The sequence below is a fragment of the Sciurus carolinensis genome, chromosome 2 (assembly GCF_902686445.1).
Source record: "Sciurus carolinensis chromosome 2, mSciCar1.2, whole genome shotgun sequence".
Taxonomy (NCBI): domain Eukaryota; kingdom Metazoa; phylum Chordata; class Mammalia; order Rodentia; family Sciuridae; genus Sciurus; species Sciurus carolinensis.
Window position 1 is genome coordinate 17,213,729 of NC_062214.1, and position 13,356 is coordinate 17,227,084.

The 13,356-nt window shown below is 36.1% G+C and overlaps 1 protein-coding gene and 1 pseudogene across 1 annotated transcript in view; one reads left to right on the forward strand and one right to left on the reverse strand.

Annotated features, from left to right (window-relative positions):
- Positions 1-13,356, forward strand: part of Chd6 (chromodomain helicase DNA binding protein 6) — a 206,508-nt gene that overhangs the window by 53,119 nt on the left and 140,033 nt on the right. The window contains 1 exon segment of the mRNA XM_047538643.1: positions 2,205-2,255. Within this exon segment, the coding sequence (XP_047394599.1) occupies positions 2,223-2,255 (33 nt within the window). The 5' untranslated portion in view covers positions 2,205-2,222.
- Positions 245-336, reverse strand: LOC124978555 (uncharacterized; annotated as a pseudogene).

The window sequence follows — 13,356 nt, forward strand, 5'->3', positions numbered from 1 at the left end:
AGGATTATAATGGTTTATAGATCTTGTGGCACGTTGCCCGAGTAATCTTCAGGAAGCTTGAAACAGTTAAAGGTGCTGTCAGCAATGATAAATAGGACCTATTTTCCCTCATTCCTGACAGTGTTGGGAACCTGTTTATTTGCATGATACTGAATCGGAAATTTTGTCTTTACTGCTTTGTGATTGCATCCAGTTCTTCATATATTAGTAAGTCTTTTATTGGCATTAGTGAATTTTTTTTTCATGCCAGACAGGTAATGTAACAAGGTTTAATGGGGAAGCACATCTCACACAATAGTGTGAGCACCTGGTCATCACGCTCATGAGCCAAAGAATCTGGTGAAAATTTTTTGTATTTTTTTGAGCAGAATTTTGAGTACATTTGGCTTATTACCTATAGTACCCTTTTTAAAAAAAATTTTTTTTTTGTTACAGATGGATACAATACCTTTATTTTATTTATTTATTTTTATGTGGTACTGAGGATTGAACCAAGGGCCTCACACATGAGGCAGTGCTCCACCACTGAGCTACAACCCCAACCCTGATGGTACCCTTTTTAATTAGCTGGAATCCCTGCCCCCCAACTCCTTTCTTCATTTCAGTATTTGTGGTAGTTTGTGATTGTTGAGAATGCCATTTTTCTGTGTCTGATAATTTGAAGTTGAGAGATAAAGGAAATAAGCTTATACTAATATAATTTATCTAGAACTGACTCCTCTTTAAATTAAAAAAATTTTTTTTTTGGAAATTGACAAATTATGATTGTATATATTATAGGGGTACAATATGTTGTTAGGATTTACAAATATAATATGGAATAATTAAATCAAACTAGATTACATGTCTACCAACTCAAATGCTTATCTTACTTTAAATAAAACTATTTAATGCCCACTCACCACATTCATTTGGATATGGGAAATAATTATGAAACATAAGAATAATTGTGTGCTTCTGGAATGATTTTTCTAGTCCCTCAATGTTCTGTTTCTGTTTTGGATATCCAGGAAATCAAAGTAAACAAAAAGTATAAGATAGGTGTTGACATCTGACCTCAAGTCAGAAGCTGAGATTCATTATTGCTCCCCCCATTGTTTGGGCTTGAGGGAAGTGAGAGCTTCAGAGCTGAATCAGTCCTTGTAGTTATTGATGCAGGCAGTCACAAATTCTGAGTTCTTTCCTCTCTCTAGGACTCTCCATTGCACTTGTAAAGTCAATTGCCAGGCTCTTATGGTGTCAGCAAGTTCAGTATTGTGAAGGACATTGTGGTAGGAGTGGGGATGGAGGCTTAAGTCCTGAATAGAATAAAATTTATCATTTAAAAAAATCATATTAAGTATTTTAGTGAAATCTTATTTCATCATGTAAGAATGTCAGTGATTTAAAAATCAAATAATGAGTGCTTACAGTGAAATTGCATGCCTGCTCCATCTGACACCCAACTCTTCACATCTCACTCCTTAGAATTACTTTGAACCCCTTTAAGCTCTCTTTTTTTTTTTTTTTTTCAGAATTTTTTTTATTTATTTATTTATTTTATTTATTTATTTTTTTTTGCGGTACTGGGGATCGAACTCAGGGCCTTGTGCTTGCAAGGCAAGCACTCTACCAGCTGAGCTATCTCCCCAGCCCCAGAATTTTTTTTAGATATTGGTAGACCTTTATTTTATTCATTTATTTATATGTGGTGCTGAGAATCGAACCCAGTGCCTCACACATGCTAGGCAATCACTCTACCACTGAGTCACAACCCCAGCCCTAAATTTCTTTCTTAGTGCCTATATTTCTATGATTTTACATTGATTTGTCCATTGTAGCCATTATTTACTATTTTTTTTCTAAAAGGAATGAGGACTGACCTTATTTCCACCCTCTTTCCCCACCCCTTTCAGTAAATTCATGCTGTTACTTTTGGGTCCTCTTTTAGTTACTTCCTGGCTTTAATAGCCAGCATCCTTTATAACTTATCTGATCTACAAGGACAATATCTTCTTGATTTCATCCCATCTGGAACAGTAAATTAGGGTGTGATAAGGTAGTTAGGTCTACACTTAGGGATCTGGGGGTTGTTGAAAACATCATGTTCTGTGGAATTAATCCCCTATTTTATGTTTTCCTTGTGTGTCACAGTTGTTATGGAACTAATCTAAAATGTTCAGTTTTGGGTTTTATCATAACCTTTGCCTTTTTATGTTTTACAGAAATAAATACCTTAATAGATGAAAATGAAAATACAGAAGAAAGAGAAGCAGGTGAGTGGGCCCATTTCTTTCAAGGGAACACATCTAGTGTGCTTCATGCTGTTAATGAGAGGACATGGGCAATGCTGGCTCACATCAACCACTGGTAGTTCCCTGTCGCCTCTGTCTTCCATTCTCCGTGTGTTAACAGATTCTATTCTGAATGACAATACATGGATTCTTCCTTTTGCTCAGGTCTTCTTAATAGAGGAGTAATGTAATGAAGATTGCAAATCAACCTTATTCCAAATTAGCTGTGTAGAAATGTTTGCTCTCTTGGAATAACTCTCTTAATTCTTTACAATTTACATATCATTCACTTGGGATATTTAGTTTACTAGCGTTCTTTTATTTATAAAATTCTTGTTTATAATGATATGTGGAGGGTTTCTCTCAGAGGAAATAATGAACTGGTTGGAAGGAAGTAGCTATCAACTATTTGGTATTAGATTTCTTGAAGGGGAGGGAAGTTCATAATAATTTCAGACCATGTGACTCCTCCAGGGTCCCTTTCCTTAGTTGCTACTTCTGTTCCCCTGGTGTTTTTTTTTTTTTGCGGTGCTAGGGATCGAACCCAGGGCCTCGTGCTTGACAGGCAAATACTCTACCAACTGAGCTATCTCCCCAGCCCCCCCCTGGTGGTTTTATATTGAAGGTTGGAACCCAGAGACCCCAGTCTGAGTGACTCAGGGAAGTGAGATATAGAGATCTACCTCTGTCTCTTGTAAACAGTCTATCTCTGATAGTCTGGTTTTCTTGTAGCAGAATTGGATAATAACCCAGTAACTGAGGGTTCTGTACCCCTCTGCCTTTCACTAGGACCTTGTTGTGCAAAGTGGCTCAACGGGACCAGCCATTTTCCTCTCCAGTCTTTCCCTAGGGAACCCTAGTCAAATGTAGGGTGAAATAGAGATATGGTTACAAAGTTTGCCTTTGGACTGTCCCTTTGATTTGAGGAAGTAGCTGATTCACATGCTGCCAGTTCTTAACAGAAAAAACTCTGACTAAACAATATCTTGCACACTGGGTTTCTGTGTGTCCTGTTGAGTTGTTAGCTGGTAAGTGAACACTACAGAGAGTTTTATCTGCCAGGAATATATCCTCTGGATATATGCAGGTATGCAAAATTGTGTGTACAAGGCTTTAGCAAAAATGGAAAAGAACCCACATAGCCATCATAAAGGGAACTGTTTAAATCAGCACATCCATCTAATACAATATTATGCCACTGTTAAAAAAAAGAATGCACTACTGAAGACATCCCAGACCCTCAGAACTATTGCCATTTATGATATATGGGTAGTTTTGAAGTTCTTAAAAAACTTACATATTTAACTTTTTAAACATTCTTTAAGGTAAGCTTTTATTTAAATAAAAGCATTCTCTAGCACTTACCCCAAAATGAATTCCTATATCTTTCTTTCATGGATTAGTTTGTATTAAGACTCTCGGTGTCAGCCAGCTGTTATGTAGCTTCATATAGATGAGTTTTCATTTCAGACCTCACAGTAGTGTCGGTGAACAGAATGAGGTTTTTATTTTAAAGTTAATGATAACTATGGTAGACGAGCATGTTAAATAAGTGAAGCTACTTTCAGGAAGATTTTACCAATGTTGAGGTTAGGTCACACTGAGAGATGAACTGGAAGAAGATGCAGGGCATGAAAGTAGAAAATATTATTGAAGCTAAAGCAGTATGTAGGCTCCAGGATTGAGCATGTACTAGAGAGTTTCGTTCCTGTAGGAAAGAATCACTGTTCTGGAATAAACTTGAGCTTTGATTCCCATGGAACAGGTTTGAAATTCCCACTCTAGCACTTGGTAATTTTGGTCAAGTTCAGCCTTATTTTTCTACAATGGGAATAGTCATGCATGCCTCTTCACATGTAGAAATAGAGTAAAGGAGTAATTTGTCATTTCCTTAGTATGCAGAATATCAGTGACAAAAAAAGTCTTCAGTATATGGATAAAGCAAACATCAGACTTTATTTTATCATGATTCTAAGGCATTAGAAGTAGCAGTTTAAAAAATCCATTTTTTAAAAAACCCTCATTCCTGTTCATTTTTCCTCTAGAGAAAAATGATGTGTAAATACATTCTGATCATAAAAATTCCTCATTTCCTTTTCAGAATCTTATCAAGGTAAATTAAACTGAGATAATAAATTTTACAAGTTAATCAGAATTCAGTCGTAAATGATCATGCTTATTATTAACCAGAAAGGGTATAATGGGAATAGTATGCCAAGAACAAAGCATTTAGAGATTGCTTTGTATTGCCTAAGGAAATGTAGGTAAAATACTTCAATAAGACATTTAAAAATGAATCACTTAACAGTCTTTCATCTGTCTTAAAAAATAAACTTCCTCTAAGAAATGTATATATTTTAATTCCTAAGATGACTAAGCAGTATTAGGCAGGAAAAAATTTAGCTAGAGACATAAAATGTGAATTCCAGTTGCTGAAAACCTGTGTAGCACTATCGATACATAGTACAGCTGAAAATACTTCTTCATAAGGGGATAATCTCACATTATTAATAATAACAGGAATATTGATTTTTTTATTTATCTTAGCTCCTTACTTGGTACTAAAGGAAGTATAAATATGACAAACATTATGAGATACATAAAATATAGTATGGTCTATAGGCACTTGTAATCTGAAGAGGTAAGAATAATTTTGGTGTATGTGTCCTATATAGAGCAGTGAACACAAGAAAATGTAGTGTTATAAGTAGAATTAAAAATTGAAACTGTAACCAGGAGGCAATCCAGACTTGGATAACTATGGGAGAACCCTGCTTCCATGACCAAGAGTTGATTTAGCAGAGCCTTCTTAATGCCCTTTAGAGAATACAAAGGAGATAAGCAGGAAGATTTCCCTAACCTGTGCTGTAGGAATCTCAAAAACGTTTAGATTTTTAGACCGTATTTCCTTCCCTGGGGTAAATATTAGCATAAATTGCTCACTAAACAAACATTTATTAAGCTTTTCAGCATTTATTCATCTAAGAAACATTTGAGTTTTACCTGAGGCCAGCTTAAGCAGTGACAAAAAAATTGTTTCTCTTAAGAAATGTATAGTCGGGGTCTGGGGTTGTGGCTCAGTGGTAGGGCGCTTGCCTAGAATGTGTGAGGCACTGTGTTTGATACTCAGCACCACATATAAATATATGAATAAAATAAAAGTCTGCCAACATCTAAAAAATTATTAAAGAAAAAAAAAAAAAAAAGAAATGTATAGTCTGTTCACAAACAGGTAGTTAAAGTTGAGGGTGGCATATGCCTTGGAGGAGCCAGAATTTTACATTGTAGGTGGGAGAGTAATGCTCTGGAATTGAAGAATGGGAGGGCATAACGATGTCAGCCTCACCAAGGAATCTGAGAGTATTTTAGAAAAGGTGGTATCTCTTGGGGAGGGCCAGGTTTCAGCCAGGTTTTAGGGAAGGAAAATACAGTGTTAGGTTTGGAAAGATGAAGCACATGGCAATAAGGAAGAAAGGAAAGGCCTGAAATTGGGTGCTCAAGTTTGGGTGGTGACCAAAGGTGTACTAGAATAAAGATTTAGCCATCACAAAGTTTCCAAAACCGTCGGTTTCCAAAATAGTGGGGGAGGTAAGGACTCAGTTCTCTAGGAAGATGTTTTCCATGAATATGGATCACCAATTCATGGTCCATAATTCAGAGTAGTAAAAGAGGAAGAATAGCAAAATTGAATATGGATGAGCAAATAATTTACATTTAAGACTTTTCTACCTCATCCTACAGAGAATCTGATGCTCATGGCTAGTACTAGTCAGATCTTTAGTTTGGTAGTCATTGGAAGGCCTTTTCAGCATTACAAAGAGGGATAATTAGTAAATTGCCCAGTTGAACCAAGATTCAAAACATCCTTACCCTGGAATCATATTTCAAAAGGACCTTACCCAACTCATTTCTTCTTCCAAAAAAGAAAAGAAAAAAGAAATTTGAGCATTAAATGATAAAATATTTTCCCCTATCTTTTAACATACCTTAACAGATTTGTTTTTATCATTCTAACTGATTTTGTATTCTGAAATGTATACTTGAGGTTATAATGAAGTGACCTTGGTAGTGAAAGAAGGCTGACTCATTTCATATGAGGTATGATGAATGAAGCTAGGAACCTATAACCTGAAGAAGTGAAGATGTAAGGGCATCACATGGAACAGAGGTTAAAAGCATCTGTTGGTGGTCTTGCCCATGTGGATAGTTACAGGAAGATAGGCTGAAGAAGCGTATGCTGAGAAGCTGAGCTGCCCAGCGGTGGCATGTGCCGGCCGTGCTTACTGTATAGAGATGGGAGTTTGGGTTTTGGTGACCTCGAAGGTTCATCTTGTCCAGAATCTTAGGGTTTCCCTGAATATTTATGTTTATAAGACAAAATTATGAGACAGATACAAAACAATATTTTTAATGGGAATAAGCTGCTAGTTTTAAAATTCTATGAATAAAGAGGCTTTAAGTCGGTTTATATATAGAAAACATTGGGGGGGGAAAAAAAAAAGAAAACAACTTAAAAGCTAATATGACTTATCCCCACTTCAGACCAGAGGAGTCTGGAAAGGTCTGGTAGTCAGGCCTTTGTAGCATCTTGCAGGTGCTGATGAAAGGTTTAGATCTGGGGCATTTTTAGCTCACATACAAGTATCGATGCAGTTGTGGATTACTGTCTTCCTCTATCTAACTTTCTTTTACCCTTGGGAAAACAATCCCCAAATGGATGAGTATTATTTAAAAAAGAAAGAAAGAAAGAAATGCATAGCAACTTCTTTCCATTTTTATGTGGCTTTTAACCTGCTTAGTAACTCCCCAACTGGTCCCTCAGCTGATCCTTTTCCTAATAATATGCTTTAGAATAAATTGGCAATTTTTCATGAACTCTTTATTATATTTACACTGTGTTAGTCAGCTTTCCATCACTGTGAAAAAATACTTGAAAGAATCAGTTTAAAAGGAGAAGAGGTTTATTTTGGCTCACAGTTTTAGAGGTTTAAGTCCATGGTCACTTGGCCCTGTGCCTTTGGGCATGTGGCAAAGCAGTACATCATGGCAGGAGAACATGGCAGAGCAAAGACTGTTCAATTCATGGCAACCAGGAAGTGAGAAAAGAAGAGAGGTCAGGGCTGGGGTCCCAATAACCTTTCTTTGGCATACTCCCAGTGATCTGCTTCCTCCCATTAGGTCCATCTCTTATAGGTTCCCCTTTCTCCCTATAGTGCTACAGGCTGGCAACTAAGCCTTTAATACGTGGGCCTTCAGTTAAAACTTTGAGAGATACCTTCCAAACCATAGTGGATATCAGTGATCAAAAGTTCCATTTTGTTTAAAAAAAAAAAAAATTCTCATTCTGTGAGGATACAAGAAATAAGAAATATAGTGAAAGAGGAAGCAAGCACATGTGTTCTTATGGATGGTGATTTTAAGTCTTCTGGTCTCTGCCAAGTCATGTCATATTCATTACCCCTCCTCATCTTGGGACCCTTCGGGGTGAAATTGAAAAGTTTTAAGTCACTTACTTAATATATATTCTGCTTATTCTTCATATATTTCTCATCTGATCTGGGAAACAAGTGTATTTATGAGAAAATGGATAGAAGAGGAAAAGTTATTGAGTTGAATGCTGTAGTAAGAGCTAGAGAGATATAATGTTGTGAAATAGGCGTTGGGACACAAAGGAGAGGTGGTTAGAAATTTTTACCAATTGTCATTTTTAAGATCTGTATGTCTACAATATGCATCAGTATGAAGTTACTGAAAGGAGTGGCAATTGAAACAGGAGTCAAACTTTGATTCAAATCTTAGCTTCACCACTTACCAGCTGTGAGTTCTTTCACCTTTTCTCTGAGCTGCTTCTGTTTTGTAAAATGGAGTCATTGGAACAATTTCTTTTGGTTGTTTTGGTAGCATAATAACCTTTAAGAAACTTAGTATACAGCTTAGTACAGTCAGCAATTATTATCATCATTATTGACTTCCATTTTATCTTAAATATCAAAACAATTCTGGATACCCACAGTGTTTAAGACTAAAAGGTTGACATACATACAAAGAACCATTCTTTATCTACTTGTTCCAGGCCAAGGTTTTTCCTGGGTTTGTCTGTTTCTGCGATGTGGGCCAGAGTGGGTTTTTCTCTTTTCTAAAAATCTTTCCATTTCTGCTGTTAGTTCTGTTTATTAAGATTTCAGTCTTTAAAATCTTTAAGTGTTTTTCCAGGAATATTGATTGATTTGAGGGGAGGGGTGTTTGGGGCGGAGACACTGGGAATCTAACCCAGGGGCACTTTACCACTGATCTACATCCCCAGCCCTTTTTGTTTTTTATTTCAAGACAGAGTCTCACTAAGTTTCTAAGGGTCTTGCTAAGTGATTAAAGTTGGCCTCAAATTTGCCAACCTCCTGTCTCAGCCTCCTGAGTCACTAAGATGACAGGTGTGTGCTGCCACACCCAACAATGGATAATTCTTTAACATTTTTATTAGTGTATTATAGTGATACATAATATTGGGGTTCATTTTGACATGTTCATAAATGCATATAACATAATTTACTCCATTTCAGTGCCCAGTGCTTTTCCTTTCTTGTCCCTCCTCCCTCCCTGGATTAATAATTTTGAATCAAAGGGACAGATTTTATTACTAGCAGTGCAGTTATGTACTAGCATCGTTGTATGCTTTATCAGTCAGTCTCTTTCCATTCCATTGTGTTCTGTGCCTAGATTCTTGTCTCAATTTAGTTGTTGATGTAAAGCAACATATTGTTGGCACCTTGTGGTCCATCTCTGATCTGTTCCTTTTAAAGCCATTTTTAGAATGGTGGTTTAATGTTCTGTTTGGTAGGACTGAAACAGCTTAACTTGAGACATAAGAAAGAAATTATTTTTTGTTTAATGGTTTTGAATTCTCAACAAATATCTTTTCCAGTTTCCTAACAAGGTGCTTTAAAAATAAAAACAATATTTCCAGTGGATTACTGACTTCAAAATTCAGAATTTATTTTTATTACTAAATCCAATATTTGGGATACTTTACCCTTTTTTTTTCTTGTAAACAAATATACGTGTTGTTTCTCTATTTGCACATGGAGTCAGGGCATACCATTTGTGTAATCATAAATTTACATAGGACAATGTTGTTTGATTGATTCTTTTATTTTTTTCCCTTCCCCCCACCCCTCCCACCCCTCTTTTCCCTCTGTACAGTCCTTCCTTCCTCCATTCTTACCACCCTCCTTAATCCTAACCCTAAACCTAATCCTAACCCTAACGCTAACCCCTCCGACCTCCCATTATATGTCCTCATCCGCTTATCAGTGAGATCATTCGTCCTTTAGTTTTTTGAGATTCGCTTATCTCACTTAGCATGATATTCTCCAATTTAATCCATTTGCCTGCAAATGCCATAATTTTATCATTCTTTATGGCAGAGTAATATTCCATTGTATATATATGCCACAGTTTCTTTATCCATTCATCAATTGAAGGGCATCTAGGTTGGTTCCACAATCTGGCTATGGTGAATTGAGCAGCTATGAACATGGATGTGGCTGTATCTCTGTAGTATGCTGATTTTAAGTCCTTTGGGTATAGGCCAAGGAGTGGGATAGCTGGGTCAAATGGTGGTTCCATTCCAAGTTTTCTAAGGAGTCTCCACACTGCTTTCCAGAGTGGCTGCACTAATTTGCAACCCCACCAGCAATGTATGAGTGTACCTTTCTCCCCACATCCTCGCCAACACCTGTTGTTGCTTGTATTCTTGACAATCGCCTTTCTAATTGGGGTGAGATGGAATCTTAGGGTGGTTTTGATTTGCATTTCTCTTATTACTAGAGATGGTGAACATTTTTCCATATGTTTCTTGATTGCTTATAGATCTTCTTCTGTGAAGTGTCTATTCATTTCCTTAGCCCATTTGTCGATTGGATTATTTGCATTCTTGGTGTAGAGTTTTTTGAGTTCTTTATATATTCTGGAAATTAGCACTCTATCAGAAGTATGAGTGGCAAAGATATTCTCCCACTCTGTAGGCTCTCTCTTCACATTACTGATAGTTTCCTTTGCTGAGAGAAAGCTATTTAGTTTGAATCTATCCCAGTTATTGATTCTTGCTTTTATTTCTTATGCTATGGGAGTCCTGTTAAGGAAGTCTGATCCTAAGCCAACAAGTTGAAGATTTGGACCTACTTTTTCTTTTATAAGATGCAGGGTCTCTGGTCTGATTCCAAGGTCCTTGATCCATTGTTGAGTTGAGTTTTGTGCAGGGTGAGAGATAGGGGTTTAATTTCATTCTGTTGCATATGGTTTTCCAGTTTTCCCAGCACCATTTGTTGAAGAGGGTATCTTTTCTCCATTGCATATTTTTGGCCCCTTTGTCTAGTATGATAAAATTGTATTATTTGGGTTTGTGTCCATGTCCTCTATTCTGTACCATTGATCTACCTTTCTATTTTGGTACCAATACCATGCCGTTTTTGTTACTATTGCTTTGTAATAGAGTTGAAGATCTGGTATTGCGATACCCCCTGCTTCGCTCTTTCTACTGAGGATTGCTTTAGCTATTCTGGGTTTCTTATTCTTCCTGATGAATTTCATAATTGCTTGCTCTATTTCTGTAAGGTACATCATTGAGATTTTAATTGGAATTGCATCGAATCTGTATAGCACTTTTGGTAGTATGGCCATTTTGACAATATTAATTCTGCCTATCCAAGAACATGAGAGATCTTTCCATCTTCTAAGGTTTTCTTTAATTTCTTTCTTTAGTGTTCTGTAGTTCTCATTGTAGATGTCTTTCACCTCTTTTGTGAGATTGATTCCCAAGTATTTTATTTTTTTCAATGCTATTGTGAATGGGATAGTTCTCCTAATTTCTCTTTCTGAAGATTCATCACTTATAATAAAAATGCATTGGATTTATGAGCATTGATCTTGTAACCTGCTAATTTACTGAATTTGCTTATGAGTTCTAAAAGTTTTCTGGTGGAATTCCCAGGTTCCTCTAAATATATAATCATGTCATCAGCGAACAGGGATAGTTTGAGTTCTTCTTTTCCGATTTGTATCCCTTTAATTTCTTTGGTTTGTCTAATTGCTCTGGCTAGAGTTTCAAGGACGATGTTGAATAGAAGTGGTAAAAGAGGGCATCCCTGCCTTGTTCCAGTTTTTAGGGGGAATGCTTTCAGTTTTTCACCATTTAGAATGATATTGGCCATGGTCTTAGCGTAGATGGCCTTTACAATGTTAAGGAATGTTCCCACTACCCCAATTTTTTCTAGTGTTTTGAGCATGAAGGGATGCTATATTTTATCGAATGCTTTTTCTGCATCTATTGAAATAATCATGTGATTCTTAACTTTAAGTCTGTTGATATGGTGAATGACATTTATTGATTTCCAGATGTTGAACCAACCTTGCATCCCTGGGATAAAACCCACTTGATCGTGGTGCACTATCTTTTTAATATATTTTTGTATGCGATTTGCTAAAATTTTGTTGAGAAATTTTGCGTCAATGTTCATTAAGGATATTGGTCTGAAATTTTCTTTCCTCGATGTGTCTCTGTCTGGTTTAGGTATCAGGGTGATATTGGCTTCATAGAATGAGTTTGGGAGGGTTCCTTCCTCTTCTATTTCATGGAATACTTTGAGGAGTATTGGAATGAGCTCTTCTTTAAAGTTTTTGTAGAACTCAGCTGAGAAACCATCTGGTCCCGGACTTTTCTTTGTTGGTAGGCTTTTGATGACCTCTTCTATTTCATTGCTTGAAATTGATTTTTTTAAGTTGTGTATATCCTCTTCATTCAGTTTAGGTAATTCATATGTCTCTAGAAACTTGTTGATGTCTTTGAGGTTTTCTGTTTTGTTGGAATATAGATTTTCAAAATAGCTTCTAATTATGTTTTGTATTTCACTCGTGTCTGTTGTGATATTTCTTTGTTCATTCTAAATTTTAGCAATTTGAGTTTTCTCCCTCTTTCTCTTTGTTAGTGTGGCTAAGGTTTTATCAATTTTGTTTATTTTTTCAAAGAACCAACTATTTATTTTGTTAATTTTTCTGATTGTTTCTTTTGTTTCAATTTTGTTGATTTCAGTTCTGATTTTAACTATTTCCTGTCTTCTACTACTTTTGGTGTTGGTCTGCTCTTCTTTTTCTAGGGCTTTGAGCTGTAGTGTTAAGTCGTTTATTTGTTGATTTCTACTTCTTTTGTTGAATGCTCCCCATGAAATAAATCTTCCTCTAAGTATTGCTTTCATAGTGTCCCAGAGATTTTGATATGATGTATCTTTGTTCTCGTTTATTTCTAAGAATTTTTAAATTTCCCTCCTGATGTCTTCTGTTATCCATTCATCATATAATAATGTATTATTTAATCTCCAGGTATTAGAGAAGTTTCTGTTTTTTATTCTGTCATTTATTTCTAATTTCAATTCATTATGATCTGATAGAGTACAAGGTAGTGTCTCTATCTTCTTGTATTTGCTAACAGTAGCTTTGTGGCATAAAATATGGTCTGTTTTAGAGAAGGATCCATGTGCTGCTGAGAAGAAAGTGTATTCATTCTTTGTTGGATGGTATATTCTATATATGTCCATTAAGTCTAAATTTTTGATTGTGTTATTGAGATCTATGGTTTCTTTATCAATTTTTGTTTGGAAGATCTATCCAGTGGTGAGAGAGGTGTGTTAAAATCGCCTAGTATTATTGTGTTGTGGTTTATTGATTTCTGGAATTGAGAAGGATTTGTTTGACGTACATAGATGAGCCAATGTTCGGGGCATAGATATTTATGATTGTTATGTCTTGCTGATTTATGCTTCCCTTAAGCAGTATGTAATGTCCTTCTTTATCCCTTCTGACTAACATTGGCTTGAAGTCCACATTATCTGAAATGAGGATGGAAACTCCAGCTTTTTTGCTGTGTCCATGTGCATGGTATGTTTTTTCCCATCCTTTCACCTTTAGTCTATGGGTATCTCTTTCTATGAGATGAGTCTCTTGCAGGCAGCATATTGTTGGATTTTTCTTTTTAATCCAATCTGCCAGTCTTTGTCTTTTGATTGATGAGTTTAGGCCATTATCATTCAGGGTT